Here is a 22,970-nt window from a genome sequence, read left to right on the forward strand (position 1 = left end):
TATTCAAAGAAGAAACAGGATTATTTTTCTGACTCCACTGGCAGATATTTGTTCTTGTTTTAAACTGTGTGTGTGTGTGTGTGTGTGTGTGTGTGTGTGTGTGTGTGTGTGTGTGTGTGTGTGTGTGTGTGTGTGTGTGTGTGTGTGTGTGTGTGTGTGTGTGTGTGTGTGTAGTTCATCATCGTTCTGCCTGTTTGTTTCATCACTATTAAACCGTCGAACATTAAACGTGCAACAAATACTATCATGACATTTTTTACTTTTATAAAAATATGTGACGTTTCACCTTTAAAAAGATACCAAACTTAAGTCTGTGCTCCGAAGTAGTCAACTATTTAAGTTGTAAAAGTTAGTTTCATGTCTATGCTCAAAAAGTGGGATTGAGAGTTAAAGGGATAGTTCACTTTAAAATCAAAATTCTATCATCATTTACTCACCCTCAAGTTGTTTCAAACCTGTATTAATTTATTTCTTCTGCTGAACACAAAGAAAGATATTTTGAAGAATGTCAGTAACCAAACAGTAGTCTGTACCCATTGACTTCCATAGTATTTTTTTTTCCTACTATGGAAGTCAATGGGTACAGACTACTGTTTGGTTACTGACATTCTTCAAAATATCTTTCTTTGTGTTCAGCAGAAGAAATAAATTAATACAGGTTTGAAACAACTTGAGGGTGAGTAAATGATGACAGAATTTAAATTTTAAAGTGAACTATCCCTTTAACAGGTTAAACAGTTGTGCGTTGACTAAATTTGACAAATAAAAAGTTGCTGAACTCAGCAAGACACTGGCACTGGCACTTGAGGAGCTCTGATATACAACAAAGAAATGTTGTTATTTTGTGTTTGTAAAGTTGCTTTTGAAAAGCTGCCTATACGAGTCAGATTGACCCATGAACCTCAAAAACTTATAAAAATGTACGTATGCACGTTTCACACCAGCCTGTTGAAATTTTGCATGCATGTTCATGACCCTAAATGGGAAAAAGTCGCAACATTTCAAGAAAAACAACAGCATTTCAGATATCTTTATATCTATCTATATAAAAATAGTTAATTTTTACCATCTGTTGCTGACAAAATATTTTTTCCGTATTGAAATAATCTGGAAAAAGCTAATTTTTAGTTGCATAAGGTAGTGAAAAACTAAGTAACAAAATACAACCAAGAAATTATATCATTTTGGCTCTATACGGTTGCCTTAAAATATTAAATACTTGGGTCAAAAATGACCCATGAACATCATATATGTAATAGATATTATGTGTCCGTCAAAACACATCATACATTCAAACTTTGTATGCATGTTCCTGACCGTAATTAAGAAAAAGTCACAAAATGTCAAGAAAAAAAACCCAAATGGGTCAAATTGACCCGCAACATAACACAAGGGTTAACCATGAATGCATTTAATTGAATTAGATTTTTTCATGGTGATGATTCGATGAATTGATTGACATCTCGTCAATAACAAAAGCCACAGTCATTTTTTATTGAAGTTTTTATTCTTTTATAGCCCTGATTTTGTTCGTTATGCATGCACCTTTCGAGATGAAAACTTGGCGGTTTAGCAGCTCTGTGAAGAATACAACATCTTGCAATTATCACAACTTCTTGCAAAACCCATAAAGAGTTAATATGCCTCAAATCGCAGAAAAATAACAGTAGACACGTGCCAAGAAGAAGAACACAACATTATAGACTTAGTTCACAAAATAATCAAGAGTAAAACTTTCACATGAATATATGAGTCAGTAGCAATGAGAAAGACTGTGTGTGTGTGTGTGTGTGTGTGTGTGTGTGTGTGTGTGTGTGTGTGTGTGTGTGTGTGTGTGTGTGTGTGTGTGTGTGTGTGTGTGTGTGTGTGTGTGTGTGTGTGTGTGTGTGTGTGTGTGTGGAATAACAGTGACTCCATCCATCACATGGTTCCTGCTGAATCCTCAGATATTCATGGACAACATCAGAAACTGTGAATAAATTTGTTGATAATTATATGTTAGAAATATAGAAATTGTCAACGGCACAACTGACACATATTTTTATTAGATTGAGAGCAGCTTAAAATTCATCACACGTTAAAAGTTAAAAGCATTAAAAGCCATTAAATGAGGAAACTACAAAATAAGACGTAGTTTTGTGAGTTTACATGCTTTACATTCTTATATTCTAGTCAATGTATAGAAACTATGGCAAAATGAATAAATAAATGCTGTTTTGCATTTTTTACATTTATTAGTAAATACAAAATGGTGTGTTACCTGTTGCATGTTCAGGCTGATCTCTCCTGTCTTTTTGCTATCAAAGGCCTGGAAAACTCCTGTAACAAATGCCAAAATCTGTGTTTAAGTGCTCAGGTTTTATCCACACAATTCACATGTTATTGAGGTCGAGGATACTAAATATTATTAATAAATCACACAGGCACAGAACAAATGCTTGCTTAGACAAAGCATTACAGTGAAACATCAGCAATGAAACGTCCAGTAATACTGAGTCTAAGACTTCAGGTTAATGCACCGCCGTCACTTACGGAACATGTTCTCCAGACGCACGATGCACGTCAGGTAATCATCAAAATCAATCTCATAATTCTCGTCTGCGAACCGCAGACCCAGCAACTGCAAAATCTTGTTGTTCAACTGCATCCCTGAATGAAGAAAACACAAACAAGGTCTACATCAGGGCTTTTCAAAGCGGGGTCTGGGGCCCAGAAGGGAGTGCTAGGGGTCTTTGGTCATGTTTAGAGAGAAAAATACTGGGTAAAATGTATTTGCCGTTTATATAGACATAAACAAATAATTATAATACTTTTTTTTATGAATACAAATTAATAGAGAAATACAAATTAGATTAACATAAGAAAATAAATCAATAAATGTGCAAATAAATAATGCATCTAACAATACAGTGCTATAAGGAGTACAAATTTATAATATTCCAAATAATATTTAGACATATGTATAATATTAATTTTCATAGCAGGGTCTGTATATGTATATATGTATGTGTGTGTGTGTGTGTGTGTCTAAATATTATAATATAAAATATTATTTGGAAAACAGTTAAATAATGTCTCTCTCTGTGTGTGTGTGTGTGTGTGTCTCTAAATATTATTTGGAAAATAGTTAAATATTGACTTTTTGCATAATTACATTATAGCACTTTACTGTTAGGATGTATTATTTATTTGCATAATTTGCTCATTTATTTACTTATTTTCTTATGTTAATCAAATATTTTTTTATTTCTAAAAATATATATATATATATTATTGTTTAAAAAAAAAAAATATATATATATATATATATATATATATATATATATATATATACACATAATGTATTCATTTGAATTAACCTATTTTGGGGGTCTGTTGCATCTAAAATATCTAAATCATACCAGTAATTACTCTAGTACTGTTTACTAATTATTTCTAAATAGATATAACTCTAAATAACTCTATTTCGATTGCACAGTTATAGTTGATCTTCATCAGGTGTGTTTACCTGCAGCGTTCAGAGCGCTGCGGAGCTCGTAGGAAGACATGCGTCCGGAACGATCCGTGTCATACGACAGGAACAGCATCTACAACAGCACAAGACACAACTTTCTCTGGTGAAACTTCATTCTGAGAAATATGCTAACTCGTGACAAACCGACGAGTGAGTGCATGATTCGGTGACTCACGATCCATTTCTTCAGCTTATCCCAGAAGACTTTGAACTCCTCGAATTCCAGCATTCCCGTGCCATCCACCTGTACTTGGTTCAGGAAAACTGAGCCACAAAATTATAGGCCTATACACCTCAAAGTATTATAGTCATAATCCCCACCTACCAAACTTGACAACAGTTTATTATATTTCACAAGTTTACATGTTAGTTTCTGTAATTAAGCTTGTTAAGTTAGTTAAGTTTTATTTTTAGACTAATAATAACACATGGACAGCCCTCGAGAGGATACATCCATCAGGTTTATGATGCTGTGGCAAGTGTTGAGGGTCAGGCCATCAAACTTCACCTCTTTTCCTGCAGAGAGACAGATATGACATGTTAGCATTCATGTTTATCACTGAATACAGAAATTTTTCTTGGATTAAAAAGCTTGAATATGATGACAGACTCACTTCTGCTCAGAACATTGTCCAGCACGTGCTGCAGTTCTCTGGCGCTGATGGCTTTATCCTACACACACACACATTGGGAAGAGTGTAAAACACACTGTAACCAGACGAGGGCGCGCGCTCATAAGTAATATCTAATGCCAACACTGTATAGCCACAAAACTCTGCATAAGCCAGGGATTCACAAATTTGTTTGTCAGCCGAAAACCATTGACCTAAAATATATACTTAAAGTACCCTCTAAGATTTTAAATTAATATTACAAAAATCAAATGTAACAACATGTTCGTGGTTAGCCTAATGGTCACATGACATAGGCTACAGGTAAACAAATAAAATATTTGATCTTTTTATTATTATTATTCTTTAGGTTTAGATTATTTTTTTATGTTTAAAATTAATTTGTTGATTTAATTTAAAATTAATTAATTAATAATTCGTGTTTCATCATCTCACGAACACCCTGCATTTCTCTTTGGGAAACGCTGGAGACAGTTGACTGGATTTTTCGATGGACGCTTCGATGTAAGCCTTAAGGTAATTAATTTACGACTTTTTATTCTCACAATCACAATTGCGAGAGTATTTCGGATTATCTAAATTTCCATGAAACTATTCATGGTTATATCTCGATATAATTACTTTTTTCTCAGAATTGTGAGGTAATAGTCCTAAAGGGACATGGTAGGCCTAGTGGGAAAATAAATTCAGATGGGAGGAAAGATAATAAGTCAATGCTTTTGAACTTACAAGTGAACTTGTAGTGTACACAAATGTTTTGTGTTCTCCGAGAAACTTTGCGTTTGCTCGCAAAACGTTTGTGTTCCCCAAAAAACTTTCCCTCGAGAAACTCCGTAATACGTAAAATCACAATTCACTTTTTTTATTTGTTTATTATTAATATTATTCTGTAGCGAAAGAAAACAAGCTTTGTAATTTTTCCGTGTCTTACCGATCCAGCGATCTGTTCAAAAAGTCTCCTCAGGCCCTTCTCCTCATCCGTCTCTTCCTCTGGTGGGTTTGGCTTCGGTGGCTTCACAAAAAAAACAGACAGAAACATACACTTTTAACATACAACATCAGTACTTGTCGAACTATTTACACCTAAACTGTATTTATTATAATATAATTATATATATTTGAGTCTTTCCCAGTGCACAAACACACAAAAATAAACCATGACAGGCATGAATCAAATATTATTATTTTTTTGACTCACTTCTGGCAAATCTGCTTGAATTGTGTTTCCCATCTCACTGCAAACACAAAACATATTACATTATTACATTACATTACATTATAGTAAGATGGTCGACAGTGAAATAGTTCCTCAAAGCAAATATAATAATCTTACTAACAATAATGATAAATGTTTTTTTGTGTGCCTAAGATACGATTCAGTTTCTTACAGGAAATGTTATTTTATTTTAGGAAAACATGTTTCCAAAATGCACTAAAGCAAAAACCCATATTCTTAAATGAATAGCTCACAGGCTTTGTACAGACGCTGTAAAATTAAAGGACACCCTACACCCTTGCCCCATTTGGTATACGCGGTTCTATGAATATGCAAATGAGCCCCGCCTCAACTCACTCACAGCAGCTCAGAGATAAGATCTGAAGAGTAGGTTGGATAGACTTACACAGCTCCAGCTTTCTTCTCAGAGAAGATCCGGATTAGGAAGTCGGCCTCCTTGTGCGGCTGGAAGGTGGTGGGAACGACCAGGTAATTCCCTGGCGGGAGTCGGAAGCGCTCGGACACCTCCCTCATGTTGACGTAACTACGACTCCGCGCTTTAGAGCCATTGTAGCGGAAAAAGTCCTTCCCCTGGTGGTCTTGATCATCAGGAGCCTGTGGGTACAGTAAGTGAGCCGATGAGCTAGAAGCACTACAAGAAGTTCTCCAAACTCACATAATCTCACAGAAGGATGAGCTCAACTGTCTTTATGAAGTGAGTTTGGAGTAAAAGCATGTTATTAAATGTTGTCTTTTGTTGGACGAGAGGTTCATAAATGCTTCTCATGTTTGGAAAGATGTTTGACGCGTGTTGCTTTTTCAAATGCACGTTATAAGCGACTCAAACTCACAGTGCTTTCAGAGTGAGCAGCGTTTACTGAGCCGTGCGTCACTGACACGCTGCACATAAAAAATAATTACAGCCTTTGCGATTTCAAAATCACGATAAGCCATCTCGATTTAATTGTGATTACATGTAAATTGCGATTAATCGTGCAGCCCTAACCTATAGCATTTTATCTCTTTTACCTCGTAAATGGCAAAGCCGACGGTTTCCATGTCAAGCCCTTCCTTCCTGAGCCGACGGCGGTTCTTCTGCAACAGGGCCACGATGACGCTACACATCTTATCGCCATCATCGGGATCTTTCAGACGAAGCTTAAACTGCGGGTTTGTCCAGAATGTGTCTGAGAAGATCAAGAGGAATGCAAATGTAGGTCTATGTAACAATAAATAATGAAATTACTGTAGCCGTCCTCGTGTATAAATGGTAGCATTGATTAAACATGCATACTTTTATGATTAAATTGACGCTAATTTGACAACATGATACTGACCGATGAAGTTCCTGCAGCCGCCAGCTGTGGAGCCCCTGATCCAGTTCCCCTCGAACAGGTTCACCTCCCACTTCTTCGTAATGTCATCCGAGAGAGCGTCTGCAGTCAGGTTACAGATCTCGATCTTATCGTAGTTGGATTTGAAGTCTCCAAACTCCATCCTGCAACACAACAAGTCATACAAGTTAGTACCGCAGGTCTGATATTGGACGCTTTGGTCAGCAGAAGCTTCTCAGAGCCTTTTTTAGTGAAGCTGTTTAAGAGGAACCAGCCTGATGTGAACTGGACCGATGGGTCGTACTCGTACGTACCAGAACTCTCCGTCATCCAGGGAATTGTGCAGCAATCGATTCTTCTCTGAACTGTCAATGACGCTCCATTCCCTAGCGCTGAAAATACAAGATTTGGAGCATTTACTGTACAGTGACATCCCAAGTACAAATGCAATGTATTTATTTATTAATGATTCATTATAAATGTATTTAAGAAGAATTTAAATGCATATTAAATATATGTATCAGCAAACAACTAAGCTGCCAATAATACTAAACAACTGATAAATATTAGAGGTGCACCATATATCAACAGCCAATATATTATTTATTTAAATTAAATTATTATTTATACTGCTAATATTTAACTTTAACAAAATTTCTTTGAAAGCAAATATCTCCCTTTGCTTTGAACTTTGAGCGTTGTAACTTTGCAGATGTTGTTTCTGCTCAAACAGCAACATTACACACTAACTAAAGTTAGAGAAGTGAAATCATAATCAACCACCCCTTTAAACTCTCAGCAATGGTGTCGACTTATGAATTTGCACATGGTTTGTCTTAGTTCTTCCTGTTTAAAAGCAAAGTTGAACCAACGTCACGAAAAGTAAGGTATGCGTAAATTTAAGAGTGGTGATTGGCTGGAGAGTACGCTTTTACCTCATCAGTTTCTCCATAATATTAATTTAATGCAATCACTGCGCTGTACTATGAATGAGATCGCATTAAAGCGGAGAATTGAAATGTGACGAGACCGGTTCAGTGCTGTTTTTATCACTGCCTGTTCAGCTTTGCGTTCTGAGACCCGTGTCGTAAGTGTTTGTTCCTCTGTACAGTCATACAAAAGTGCTCTGTTGAATAATAAGATGACTGCATTCTGCTCCATCTTTTTTTGCATCAAATAACTCATCCTGTGCCTTTTTTACATGGCATTCTTGACCTTTGCAGCGATATATGACACAAGACTGTCTACTCACGAAGATGTTTTTTGTAAATTATTTTATTATTGATAAAATGTATGATTATTTATGATAATATTATTTTATAAAAGGACTATGTCATCATGGTTGCTTACTTGTCACTCCAGGGCCCGTTCCACTCCACCTGACCCCAGGGGTTACGGACACGAATCAGCTGGACCTTCGCTCCTCTGTAGTTGACCTGAAGAAACGACACAAAAGAGAGAGAGGAAAACAGTGAATCGGAGGACAAAAAAAGAAGAAAACAAATGCTGGGCAACGATTAATCGCTTCCAAAATAAAAGTTTGTGGATCTATTTAAGAATTATTTTATATATATATAAAAAAGTTCTTAAATATATACATGCATATGTGTGTATTTATATATACAAACTAATTATACACAGTACACACACATATATGATGTAAACACAAACTTTTATTTTGGATGCGATTAATCGTTGCCCAGCGCTTACATCTCGTTTGAATGAGTGTTTCTGTGTTTACCTCATCCACTCCAGTGATGGAGTAAGCGTGTCCTTTAACCAGACCTGTAGTGGTTTGGGCTTCAGATTCAGCAGAACTTGTGATCTAGCGACATGAAAACACAAACATCTGGAAATCAGGAACGGAAGATTGAGTTATTGATCTCACTTTGAATCCAGCAAAGCTTGGCTTACATCGATGGAGCATCCGAGCATGGACCCTCTCTCCACTGCTTTCTTGAGGACGATGAAGAGGTTGTCCGGGGCGCTCTTCGTCTCGTACATCTCGCCCACGCCACCGGTGAAGTCCTCCATCGCCTCCATGGTGCTTCCTCCTTTCAGGGATTCATAGCTGCCGTTCAGTCTGAGAGAGACACCCAGGAATGAGTTTGGGATTTCAAAACTAAGATTTGACCTTTTGTTTTGTGAACTAAAGTGCATACTTGGCATAGGCCTTCTCCAGAAGCGCACTCCAGAACTCAGTTTGGTCGGCGGAGTGGAGGAACATCAGGTTGTTCCTCACACACGGGAGTCTGTCATCCACCACCACATCCATCCATTTATTATGCTGCCAGAACTGTGAACAAGGAGAGTTTGATTAGGGTTCAAGGTCATTGTCAGTGTTGCCAGATTGGAAATGTACAAGTATCGTACCAGAAGCTTATCGATAAATTATCGTATTTGGAAGAAAATCATCGTACAGAATACAGCGATTTATCTAGACCAACATCTTTTTGACACGATCTGCAAATTACTTTATTGCTAAACTATCACCCTCAGCTTGGAAACAACTGACCTAAGCGCCGCGGCAGGTACGTTAACTTTTTTTTTTCTTGCAAAACATACAGAGATGACAGGTTTATGATATACAACTAAATACAAAAGGAACTTTAGAGTCACTCCACGATGATTGGCCGAGAAGAAATAAATGAGATGGAAGACATCACGATCATGACAGTAGACGTAGAATCCACAGCTAGTCAATGAGTATAGAAGCGCTATGATTATAACGACCATCATTTGAAGTGTCACAAAATTCTGAAATTATTGTACATTATTCATCGTACAGAGGTCAAAATTATCATTCAAATACGATAACTATCATACGTCTGGCCATTGTGAACCTGTAGACCGTCAGCGAGTAGGGGTGTAACGATACCCTCATGTCACGATTCGATACGCATCACGATACTGAACTCACGATATGATATTATTGCGATACTCCAAGACAAATGATAAAAGGTCATTAAAATGCTAAATTTGGTGATACATTGTGGGTTTAATTGAATAGGCTTGGACTCGGTGCTGGAAACCCAATGCACAGGACAATAGATACACCAGAATAAAATGATATATGATTCTGAAGCTGAAAACACTGAATTATTTTAGATGAATATGCTTATACGATATATTGTTACTCCCCTATCAGCGAGTGAGACTCACCTGGAAATGGAAGATACCGGCATATCCGCGGTCAAAGCCCTGGTCATGTGGGACGACCCTCTTCAGCGTGTCCTCGTGGAGGGTCAGGGAGGCGATCGCTGCCAACAGCCAGCAGTCTCCTGTACGGTCATATATGGAGGATAACATTTAATGCATGGACATTCTTTGGTCATTGAAGGCGTTTTGAAGAAACAACAAGAAAACATACCCAGCTGCCCCTGACAGATGTCTGTCCTGGTGGCTCCTCCTGCGATGAATTGTGGGGTTTTGCAGATTTCCTGAATTTGAACAGATCAGAGAAAAATATCAGTCAATTGATCAAATCTAATAATACCCATCTATCTATCTATCTATCTATCTATCTATCTATCTATCTATCTATCTATCTATCTATCTATCTATCTATCTATCTATCTATCTATCTATCTATCCATTCATCCAGCTATCCGTCTGTCTATCTATCTATCTATCTATTCATCCAGCTATCCGTCTGTCTATCTACCCGTCCATTCATCCATCCATCCATCTTTCTGTCTATCTACCCGTCCGTCCATCCATCCATCCATTTTTCTATCTACCATTCATCCATCCGTCTGTCTATCTATCTACCCATCCATCCATCTATCTATCTACCCATCCATCCGTCTGTCTATCTATCTACCCATCCGTCTGTCTATCTATCTACCCATCCGTCTGTCTATCTATCTACCCATCCATCTGTCTATCTATCTACCCATCCGTCTCTCTGTCTATCTATCTACCCATCCATCTGTCTATCTATCTACCCATCCGTCTGTCTATCTATCTACCCATCCATCTGTCTATCTATCTACCCATCCGTCTGTCTATCTATCTACCCATCCGTCTATCTATCTATCTACCCATCCATCTGTCTATCTATCTACCCATCCGTCTGTCTATCTATCTACCCATCCGTCTATCTATCTACCCATCCGTCTATCTATCTATCTACCCATCCGTCTGTCTATCTATCTACCCATCCGTCTGTCTATCTATCTACCCATCCGTCTATCTATCTATCTACCCATCCATCTGTCTATCTATCTACCCATCCGTCTGTCTATCTATCTACCCATCCGTCTATCTATCTATCTACCCATCCATCTGTCTATCTATCTACCCATCCGTCTGTCTATCTATCTACCCATCCGTCTGTCTTTCTATCTACCCATCCATCTATCTACCCATCCATCTGTCTATCTATCTACCCATCCATCTGTCTATCTATCTACCCATCCATCCATCTGTCTATCTATCTACCAATCCGTCTGTCTATCTACCCATCTGTCTATCTATCTATCCATCCATCTGTCTATCTATCTACCCATCCGTCTGTCTATCTATCTACCCATCCATCTGTCTATCTATCTACCAATCCGTCTGTCTATCTACCCATCTGTCTATCTATCTACCCATCCGTCTGTCTATCTATCTACCCATCCGTCTGTCTTTCTACCTACCCATCCATCTATCTATTTACCCATCCGTCTGTCTATCTATCTACCCATCCATCTGTCTATCTATCTACCCATCCATCTGTCTATCTATCTACCCATTCGTCTGTCTGTCTATCTATCTACCCATCCATCTGTCTATCTATCTACCCATCCGTCTGTCTTTCTATCTACCCATCCATCTATCTATCTATCTATCTATCTATCTATCTATCTATCTACCCATCCGTCTATCTATCTATCTACCCATCCGTCTGTCTATCTACCCATCCATCTGTCTGTCTATCTACCCATCCATCCGTCTGTCTATCTATCTATCTACCCATCCATCCATTCGTCTATCTAGCCATCCGTCCATCTGTCTGTCTATCTATCTACCCATATATCCGTCTATCTACCCATCCATCCGTCTGTCTATCTATCTATCCATCCGTTTATCTATCTACCCATCCATCCATCCGTCTGTCTATCTATCTAACTACCCATCCATCCATCATCCGTCTATCTATCTACCCATCCATCCATCCAAACATTTTGTGAAGTATTTTTAAAAAAAGAAAAAGGTTAGTGCAGGTTGTTTATACAACAGTGAACATTGCTCCCATTCATTCTGGCCGTTGTTAAACTTTAAGCTAATTTTTAACAGACATTTCCAGAAGTTACAACACATCACATGACCAGCAGTTACTAATGAATCGTTCGATTGAAGACTGAGTGAGATGTGTGAACGCCCATGATGCCTGTGTGAGGTGTGTTCACAATCACATAACTCAAGCCCACACTCTTCACTCGGTGCATGTCTAAGGTCGCTCTACAGGAACACCCTGGAATGAAATGCAGTTGTAGTTTCATTCATTCAAGTCTCTCAAGTGTGAGCGGTGTGAATCATCTTATATCAAATGTGAAGTGACATGTAGACAAGAATGATGTCCCAAACTCAGAATCTGTGCTCTGCATTTCACCCATCATTTGTCATAACCACTGATTAAACTCAATAAACCCAACTTAATAAAACCAGGATCCACTTTATATTCCAACAATCAACACCAAATAAACAATGTGCGTTCCATGCATGCTTACATTCCACCTGCATTCCTGACCCGTTTCATGGCATCCGTCTCCAGTGGTACTTCATGAATGCATTTAATGCACAAATATTACTTTTTGTTGTGTTACGCTCAAAGGAAAGTGAAATGTCAGGAAATATATAGCACTGGTGTGTTCATAATATTGACAGCCTGGGCTGTGTTTCCCAAAAGCATCATGAGCCAAGTCGCACTCTTAAAAATAAAGCTTCCAAAAGGCGGTTTTCACAAAATAACCATTTTGGGTTAATCTAAGAACATTTTAGTGAACAGTTATTAAAAGAACCATATTTTCTTAGTTTAAAGAACATTTGAAAATTCTAAAGAATCTTTTGTGCAATGGAAAGGTTCCATAGATGTCAAAGATTCTGTATGGAACCATCGATGCCAATAAAGAACCTTTGTTTTTAGAGTGATTTTTGGCAATTGTTCTACAACAAACTTTTGTTATGTTTTGGGAAACGCAGCTCTGGTTGATTCGAGGCCTGGAATTATTTTGCAAACTTGCATGACAGGTTTTAAAATGTTCATACTCACATTCTGAACAGACTTTTGTCCACTGTAGTGGACATTAAATTTTAGTGAATTTCTCTGACACCATACACATCCGTTTTAGAGATGCCAAATGTTTGGAGGGATCACCAGGACAACTCCATCTTGGTCTTTAAAAATGGCCGACATTAATTTAGTAATCAAATTTAGCACTCTTATGGAAATAGGATAATATTTTGTAATTATCATTTAAATCTGACAAATTTTCTAAGTATTTGTCATAAATCAACATCTCAGGGAAATGTTATGGGGTTTCCAAGCAAAATATGACTTTGTTACGGTATAGACACCAGGACTTAAATCATGTTTATCGGGCATTTGGTGAGACAACAAGTGAATGGGGAAATAAATTCCTATGAAATATTAGATATTATTATGAAAATGTTGCCAATTATTACTCCCATTATTACACATCCTTTCAGTACATGTTGCCACAAGAACACATTAACATGCAAATTTGGAATGGCATTTATGGCAATTTTACCCACATATTGCATGAAGTAAACAATTAAGTGCATTATATCTTTCATAACATAGCTGAGAAGAATCATACACAACGTTTGGTTTAAAAAACTTAAAAATTGATTGGAGAATAAACAAAAAAAACATTGTTTTTGCCTATACACGTAATTTCTTGTCACTTTATTTTTAAACAACTGAGTCCTGGTGTCCACTACAGAGGACACATAATATAATATAATTTTCTGGATGACATGGAGGATAATATGAAAGTAAAAACCCATTTAGGGTCATTTCTTCATTGGGACATGTTGCTCCATCTGGTTTGTAATGTGATTGGAGTCTCATTTTGTGTGTGTGAACAATTCTTGTTCGATATTGAAGTCAAAAGCGCATCAAATATCCCAGACTACCCCATTTCATCATACGCGAGATGCATCAACTCAAATCTCTGCAGGGAGGAGTGTCATGAAGTGCTCACTTACCACCGGCCTCTTCCATTCAAAGTTAACCGGGACCCTCTGGCTGAAGAAGAGCGATTCTTCCACGGCAGGGAAATCGGGATCCTCAAACAACTTCCCCTTCTGCAAACACTCCAGCCGGAGCTGTTCAAACGTCTTCCCGTCCGCCTGCGTGCTCTCCACTAGCGTCGCCTGCCCAGACTGGCCACTCGACTGATTCACAACGTACGGCATCTTCAAATCAGCTCCTAAACCACAGACAGGACACTAGCTCTACTGGAGCTGGAAGTGTGTGTGTGTGTGTGTGTGTGAGAGATATTCAGCCACACCGGCCGGTGGACAGGCTTGTCAGGTTGGCGTCACACCCATCCAGAGCAGAAACTGGTTATGGTGAAAGCAGCCACGCCTGACTGTGAGCAGGCGGATCCAGGACTTCACGATGGGGTTATTACTGTACTAGAATGGTAATAAGCATCAAAAAATGAGATCGGGACAGCCAAGAAATGTTACAAAAATATATTTACAAGTATCAGAATGATGCAAAATCATTTCTCTTCAAGGGAGCAATACAAATAGATACAAAAGTCTTTTTTTCTTCTTCTTCGTCTTCACAGTTCCAGACAAACATCCCATGATTGTGTTGTTGACCACCGGGGACACAAAAAGATAGTGCTGGAGACGGAGGACCTTGACTTCATACAAAACCAAACGCATAATTGCGAAATCAGATTCAGTGAAATGCATCATTCATCCACGAGTTACTCTGTTCAACAGGCAACGGCAGACAAAACCGGCGTGGAAATTAATCGTTTTCAAAACTAATCTCAAGTTGCCTTTAATGAGAAAACTTGGTAAACTCAATCTGGGTAGATGGCATGTTAAATTGATGTGAAACAGAACAAGGATGTAGGCGTTATATTAATTGAGAAGAATGAATCCTGTTCGTCTGGCTTCATGGTGAAGATCCAGAAAAACAGTGTTGCATGTTCTTCCAGAATTACCTTTATAAACACGGGCCATCAACAAAACAGCGATGTCACAACGGAGATTAGCAGAGCTGGAAATAATGACCTAGCTTATCTAATATTTACATCTATATGAAAACAGCAGGACGCTGACCTCTGTCCTCGAGAGGCATCAACATCAGACATCAGAACCTAAAATAAAGGAAAACACTCTGGCTTTACAAAACACACAAGGGTGAATCTCACTAAACCTGTCCGGGACATATCTCACAAGAAAAAGAAAATATATTTTGTGCAAAAAAAAACAAGTACCATTAAGATTGTGACTATTCAAACACGTTTGCCAACCAAAATTCTCATTGTAATATTATTAATAATAATAATAATTAATATTTACACATCAAGGTAGTATTTGTTGTGTTTTAACAAAGATTTGAAAAATACAGTGAATTGTTATGAACTTATAAATAATAGCTGAATTTGTCAGTAAAATTCATTCACAATTATTGTATTATATATACACAGGAGAACCTAGAAAAATCAGAATATGGTGCAAAAGTTCATTTATTTCAGTAATTCAACTTAAAAGGTGAAACTAATATATTATATAGACTCATTACATGCAAAGTGAGATATTTCAAGCCTTTATTTGTTATAATTTTGATGATTATGGCTTACAGATTATGAAAACCCCAAATTTTAAAAGTTTTAATAGCTGTAAGCCATAATCATCAAAATTATATCAAATAAAGGGTTGAAATATCTCACTTTGCATGTAATGAGTCTATATAATATATTAGTTTCACATTTAAGTTGAATTACTGAAATAAATTCACTTTTGCACGATATTGAAATTTTTCCAGTATCACCTGTATAAAAGTAACGAGGGCTATGAGCTCGATTATTTACGTAAATGGTGCTAAAAGGTGTCATTTTACTTGCACAAAACATAATTGATGTGATTTTGGGGTGAAATATGCTCTGGTCATGTTTTGCTGAGATTGGCGCTTCCTCATTGCTCCTGTTTCTCCAGCGCAGTGCCCGTCACCAGCAGCAGGTTGCATGCCATGAACTGCACGTTGAGGATATTGCTAGTGCTCCCGGTGTACTGTCCAATCAGCTCGTTGCTGGAGCCGTCGGTGGGGGCGGAGCCGTGCGCGTTACGTATGTCCCACACGCGCACAGAGTTGTCCATGGAGGCGGAGGCCACCAAACTGCTGTCCTGACTGAAGGACAGGCTGGTGATGCTGTCGGTGTGACCGCGCAGGTCTTTAAACAGGCTCCCGGACGCCAGGTCCCACAGCTTCAGTCTCTGGTCCTCTCCGGCCGACGCCAGGTACTTCCCGTTGGGGGAGAACGCTAGCGAGAGCACGGGGCCGCGGTGCCCGGTGAACAGCCTCACTGACGCCCCCTGCTGGGTGCTCCACAGGCGCACGGTTTTATCCGTCGAACCCGTCGCCACGTAATTGGAGTTGGGGTGGAATTTGACGCAGTCGACGTCAGAGAGGTGTCCGGCGTACAGGCGGAGCGGGTACGTGCGCGCGAAGCTCCAGAGGCGCGCGGTGCGGTCATGGGACGCCGTGGAGAAGTACAGGCTGCAGGGACTGACGTCCACGTCCCACACGGGGTACGCGTGGCCGCGGTACAGGACGGTGTTGGTGAAGCTGGTCAGATCCCAGAAGCGCACGGTGGAGTCCTCCGAGCAGGACAGCAGGCCGGAGCCGTCCGTCAGGAACGCCGTGCGATACACCGGGCCGCTGTGAGCGCGCAGGGTCTTTATCTCGCTGCCCGAGGCGTCCTCGTCATCTGCCTGATTGGAAACAAAAACACATGTTAGATGTTAGATTAGATGTGCAAATCATCAAAAGAATAAAAAGCATCTCATAATTGAGCTTTATGCTCCTAGTCCTTTCAGGATTCATTAGATGTGCACATGATGCTATGAATGAACACCATCAGCTAGCCAAAACAAGATGATTGACAGCTGTCACTCACCTCCTCCTCCAGCACATCACATGCGAGTCTTATCCTGGACACATCGGCCCAGTGAGGCCCGGCCTTCAGCTTCCTGGCCCGCAGACTCCACAGCTTGACGGCAGAGTTATCGAAGCCCGCCGCTAGCAGACGGCTGTCCGCCGACACCTCGGCCGTGTTGAGCAGCTGATCCGTGTGCTGGAACGCGTAGAAGCACACGGTGGTGAGCGAAGGCGGGCCTTCCCGCACGCGCTTTATGCAGTCCTGCAGCGTTTCCAGCGCCGCCTCGTTCTGCGGTAACCCCGCCGTGACCTCCACGCGCTCCGCCCCCTCAGACCCATCCAGGGCGGCCCATGTCGTGGAGGAAGAGGGAGTGGAGGTGGTGTTTCCCGCTCCGATCCCTGCGCCGTACAGCTGGTAGTCAGTTCGGCGCGATGCTGTCACCTCCACCTGAGAAAACACAGGTATGAGCCAAATACTGAACAGTCATACCAAAAGTTATTCAGACACCAGATATAATTTTTACTAGTGGGTGCAGGACACTATAGTTCATGTATGTACGTGAGGATAGCAAAATAAAGTAAACTGACATATTATACTCAAAAATTTATACCATTTAGACCATGTTTTGCTTAATGTTTTTTTCTTTAATTGCTAATGCAACCTTTTTACACACAGACTGAACAGAATTATAAGCATTGCTTGGGCTAAATTGGTATTATCTTAAATTTAACAGCTGACAGATATTCAACATAATTCATGTCATGTGTGAGACAGTCTAACAGAAGGATGGATGGATATCAACTGATTTGATCACTTTTTCATATTTTATTACCATTTTCTAAACTATAGCGAATAAACTTGAGGTAATGTTAAAGGTGTCTGAGTAAATCTTGGTTTGCCTGTAGGTCAGGCTTTCTTTGAGCACTTCCTGCCAGGCAGTGTTTAGTGTGCTGCTCATACCTTCACGTGCGTGCTGAGCACCCAGCAGATGGCGCTGTTGTCGTCGCTCTGCAGGTATCGCAGCAGGTAACTGTACGCTTGATCCGTCAGGTGCACCACGTACTTGTGATCCAGGAGGGAGCAGAGTTTAGGGTTGGAGGTCACATCCTGGAAGACCAACAAAAAAAAAAGGATCCAGCATGATGGATAAAGCATGACAACTTCCCTTCTGCTCTATTGACCCATTTACTATGTGGATTGTCTAATGAATTTTGAATTTTTTGTTTGTTTATCATTTAGCACCAAAACACAGATATGATCAGATAATTTTATTTAATGCCATGTCAACATTCGAAGCTATTTTCATGGCATACAATTCTAATATCATATAAAAACAAAACAAACAAAAACACCAAGTCATATTATACAAGATTTTTTTTAAATTAACATATGATAAAAAAATCAAAAACCTTTTCAGGCATAATTGTATTATATATGTCCTTAAGTGAAGTAACTTCATAAAAGAGCGTTCTGCTTGTATTAAGTCCAGGATAAAATATGTTTGACAGATAAGGGAATCTTACATGCATAAAGTTGGGTCTTCACCTTTAAAGCATGTGTCAAACTTGTGTGACTCATACGACATCTGGTGTAGACCACTTGATCAAGTCTAGTTTTAAAATTGATAAAAAGTCTGTTTGTAATTTCCGGTTGAGTTTCATACAACTTATTATTCTCGCACATATTCCACTCTTCTTGCCACTTATTTAAAATATATCGATTAATAATCGGTCTGATATCTGAGGGAGGAATTTGACATTCATTAACTTACCAAAACACAGAAAGAAAGCAACAAAACAAACTGCATACAAACCAAGTGAACTGTTAAAGTCCCCCTGTGGTGAAAATCAAGCTTTTAATGTTGTTTATACATGTCTATGTGTTGTTTTTAATACGCTTTAAGACAAACCATGTGTAAATTCATAATTCGACAGCATTGCTGAGTATTTTCTCCTTAAAAACCTTTAAAGCTTAAAGTCTCCAAAACACGATTTGAAATCGCTGGTGTTTCTGACGTCACAAACTAACTTGTAACCAATCAGATCAACGTGTGATCGTCAACGAGTGGATCTCTGAGCGAGTGAGTGAGTGGAGGCGGGGCTCATTTGCATATTCATAGAACCACGTATACTAAATGAGGCAAGGGTGTCGAGTTACATTCAAGCTATTTTAAGGCATGAAGAATCTAAATATGTCATTTTGGTGATCAAAGATGAGTTTTAAGGGATAAAATGATTGACTACAGGGGGACTTTAACAACTAAAACACACTTTTTAATAGTAAAACCAACGGACCTGCAGTGTGAGGGCTCCTCGCAGCAGGTCCACGATGGCTTTCTGCTCGGGGTCCTGCTGGAAGAGCGAGTGAAAGCGCCCGTAGAACGAGTCTACCGCCCCCTTCAGGCCACATCGCGCCATGTCCAAGTGCAGGTAGAGGAAGAGCGGGAACAAGACGCCGCTCACCTCCTTCACTAGCTGTGATTCGGCCTCTGAGAAACAGAGATGCTTGTTAAAACCAGAGCACTTCCTCCTGTGGATTAAAGCATTGTGTGCGTCTCACCCTGCAGGAACGAGCGCAGCCTGGAGAACTGGGTCTCGTACTGCTGCGGGTCCGACTGACACGGGGCAGCGGACACCACATTCGCACAGCTCGACTCCGTCTGAACTGCACACGACAGAAAGGGTGAAGATGAGCATCGCTATTACTAGTGATGGCAATTTCAAAACACTGCATCATGAAGCTTCGAATTTTTGTCCGAATCAATGGTTCGAAGCGTGTATCAAATTGACCCTTCGCAGGGAGTTTGATTGACAGGCAATCTGACCAATCATAATCCGCCATCCGCCATTTTTGTCCGACAAAGCAGTCAGGAGAGTTAGTAGATTAAAGGATTAGTTCACTTTTAAAAAAACCTTTTGCTGATAATTTACTCACCCCGATGTCATCCAAGATGTCCATGTCTTTCTTTCTTCAGTCGAAAAGAAATGAAGGTTTTTGATGAACACATTTCTCCATATAATGGACGTCAATGGGCCCCAAACAGTTCAAGGTCCAAATGACAGTGTCAGCGCCGCTTCAACGGGCTTTAAACGACACCAGACGATGAATAAGGGTCTTATCTAGCGAAACGATCGCTCATTTCAAAAATATATAAACAAGTTTAAGTTTTATAAGCACAAACGCTCGCCTTGCTCTGTTCTGTGATGCGCGTTCGTGACGTCACGTAATACGCAATTACGTTGAAAAGGTCGCGCTTGACGTACCGAGTCAGTGTTTACAAATGTGTGGACCATATACACATATTCAAATGTCTTTGTGTCAGTTTATCGTTTAAAATGCCCATTGCGTGTGCGTATCCTGGTGTTGTAATATAAAAAAGCCTAAAAGAAAATTTTCGTCAGGATAGAAATGTTTTACTTTTCATTGAAAGATGAAACGTTGAAAGACTTTTTCAACGTAACTGCGTATTACGTGACGTCACGAACGTGCATCACAGAACAGAGCAAGGCGAGCATTTGTGCTTATAAAACTTAAACTTTTATTTTTATTTTTTTAAATGAGCGATCGTTTCGCTAAATAAGACCCTTATTCATCGTCTGGTATCGTTTAAAGCGACACTGACACTGTCATTTGGACCTTGAACCATTTGGTCGCCAGTAAAGTCCATTATATGGAGAAATATTTTCATCAAAAACCTTAATTTCTTTTCGACTGAAGAAAGAAAGACATGGACATCTTGGATGACATCGGGGTGAGTAAATTATCAGCAAAAGTTTTTTTTAAAGTGAACTAATCCTTTAAAGAGCCGGAAAAGCGGTATTTATTGTTTAAATTTCTTTTAAAAATATCAAAAGTAACCTGGTCTCCTGTCTGTCAGTGTGTTGTCAGTTTCCTCTCTGCTCCGCAATGTATTTTTCACTGCGCGAGAACATGTTGTGTGGCGTGAGAGCGGCGTGGTTTGTCGGACATAGCAACAGTAACTAAAGGGGGCGGGTCTTTGCGAACGGTTAAATTGCCAGAGTCACGTGATTTCAGTAAACGAGGCTTCATTACGTCATAACGGTTTCAAAACACTTCGAAATTTTAAGGGCCGATGATACCCATCAACCCATGAATTATGAGGAGTCACTGAGGACCAATGAACAAGCGTCTGTGGGTTAGGCAACAGTTGATAATCTTTAGATGATTAGATAATTGCACTTGAAAGACTTTACCTTTCAATAAAAAAATATATTTGTAAAAGGTGTTTTATGCATGTTTGGCCTGAGTTTTTGATGCATTTACACTGTTCTGACCACTAGGGGTGATTGTTTCGAAGCCTGGATCTGCCCACCACTGGCTATGACTATTATTCAGGGTTTATTTAATTCACAGCATGAAGTTCAGTCACCCGTCAGACTGGCCGCCATCTCCTCCGCGGACTGGGAGAGTTTGGCCCCCTTCAGAGAGCCATCAGTGTCTGTGTACTGTCTCCTCTTCAGGTACTGGGTCACCGCGTACTGGATCTGCTCCGTCCGGACCCGCTTCATCTCCTGAAGAGAGATCATAACACATTATACATTCATGCATCTGCGGTCACAACAGCCACTCACTGCAGGCCATGCCACGAGAGACATGACAACATGCACAGTAATGCATGAATTCATGTTATTCACACACAGGCTGTGTCTCGAAACCATATCAATTTGAACGTTTGATTCGATTTTAAGGCATCATAAACATGCTTGAATATTTGGTTCAATTTGAATGAATCATATACATGCATCCTGAAATATATGATTCGATTTTTAGAGAATCATTATGCACGGCACGCTTGAATATTTGCCCTGATGTTAGAGATTCATAAGCATATACTCGAATATTTGATTCAGTTTTTGGGAATCATAACCATGCTCGAACATTTAATGTGATTCTTGGGCGTCATAAGCATGCTTGAAAACTTGATTTGATTTTAGGGCATCATAAACATGTGTTGTGGTTCAATTTTAATGAATCGTATACATGCATGGCTAAATATATTATTTGATTTTAGATATAATATGCACGGATTGTACGCTTGAATATTTGATTCAATCTTAGGGAATCATAAGTATGCTTAACCATTTGATATGATTCTAAGAAATCATAGGCATGCTTGAATATTTGGTTCAATTTTAATGCATTATACGTGTTTTTAACATTTGATTTGAACGTTCGATTCATTTTTTGATCATCATTAGCGCGTTCGAATATTCGAATAAAACTTTCGATCGAATGTCTGGGTATCATAGGCATATTCGAACATTCTATTTGATTTTTTTTTTTTTTTATCAGAGGCGGTTAAGGACTATAATGTCTCAAAATGCTGTGTAGAAAGACAGCTCGTTAAGATGTTGTGACACTGCCATTCACAGCTGGTTACTTTACTGGTAAGTCAATGGGAGGTGAGCAGAAGAGCCAAAACACATATCAATTCATTATTTATCCTTAGATAAGATTTATTATAAATGTAATAAATCATGCAAGTCCAAATTTACGCGCGGCCTCAATCACTGAGCTCATCATCACACTTCTGCACACTGTAATCTCAAATACACCCAAGTCATTCCGGTTTATATCTGCTTTACAGTTTGGTAAAGATGTTAAACACCTACTGCATATTCCGTACACGACAGTCCGAGAGAAAAGTCCTCGTTTAAGCCATAGATGATCAGGAGAAGACCGCAACTCTCCACCGCTGCTCCATTGGTCGCGCGCCCTCTTCTTCTGCGCGTGCACTGACGGCGCGCGGAGATCGCACGCGCTACACAGCGCCCTCTAGCGCGTCGACCCGATAATAACTACTGTGAAGAACCATAGACAGTATATAAACGTGAAGAACTGAAAGTTTTTTTTAAAGGTATAGTTCACCCAAAAATTAAAACGCTGTTATTAAATACTCGCTTTCATGTCGTTCCAAACTTGTAAGACTTTCGTTCATCTTCGCAAAACAAATGAAGACATTTTTAATGAAATCTGAGAGCTTTCTGTCCCTCCATTGACAGGATACGCAATTGTATGAAGCGATGCGAGTGCTTTATTTGCTCAAAAAACAAAATTTACCACTTTATTTACAAAATATTGATCTTGAATGAGAGCACGGCAACGCATACACGCGTT

General features: G+C 39.4%; 2 protein-coding genes across 2 annotated transcripts; both read right to left on the reverse strand.

Moving 5' to 3' along the window:
• Positions 1 to 1,688: 1,688 nt before the first annotated feature.
• capn9 (calpain 9) lies at positions 1,689 to 14,240 on the reverse strand. Its single transcript, XM_079617399.1, has 20 exons — positions 13,915 to 14,240; positions 10,067 to 10,136; positions 9,859 to 9,977; positions 8,859 to 8,992; positions 8,611 to 8,779; positions 8,438 to 8,521; positions 8,047 to 8,132; positions 7,011 to 7,088; positions 6,700 to 6,860; positions 6,392 to 6,549; positions 5,769 to 5,977; positions 5,345 to 5,381; positions 5,078 to 5,158; positions 4,129 to 4,186; positions 3,966 to 4,030; positions 3,690 to 3,758; positions 3,509 to 3,587; positions 2,533 to 2,649; positions 2,261 to 2,319; positions 1,689 to 1,969 (listed from the first exon to the last, which is right to left on the reverse strand). The coding sequence occupies exons 1-20, from the start codon at positions 14,122 to 14,124 to the stop codon at positions 1,943 to 1,945; spliced, it is 2,070 nt and encodes a 689-aa protein (XP_079473525.1). The 5' UTR covers positions 14,125 to 14,240; the 3' UTR covers positions 1,689 to 1,942.
• Positions 14,241 to 14,391: 151 nt separating this feature from the next.
• taf5l (TAF5-like RNA polymerase II, p300/CBP-associated factor (PCAF)-associated factor) lies at positions 14,392 to 22,590 on the reverse strand. The gene is made up of 7 exons (XM_079617400.1): positions 22,466 to 22,590; positions 21,223 to 21,364; positions 19,392 to 19,496; positions 19,127 to 19,320; positions 17,793 to 17,939; positions 16,851 to 17,279; positions 14,392 to 16,665 (listed from the first exon to the last, which is right to left on the reverse strand). Exons 2-7 carry the CDS (start codon positions 21,359 to 21,361, stop codon positions 15,868 to 15,870), a joined length of 1,812 nt encoding a protein of 603 aa, XP_079473526.1. The 5' UTR covers positions 21,362 to 21,364; positions 22,466 to 22,590; the 3' UTR covers positions 14,392 to 15,867.
• Positions 22,591 to 22,970: the final 380 nt, after the last annotated feature.

This window comes from Phoxinus phoxinus, assembly GCF_949152265.1.
Source record: "Phoxinus phoxinus genome assembly, chromosome: 6".
Classification (NCBI taxonomy): domain Eukaryota; kingdom Metazoa; phylum Chordata; class Actinopteri; order Cypriniformes; family Leuciscidae; genus Phoxinus; species Phoxinus phoxinus.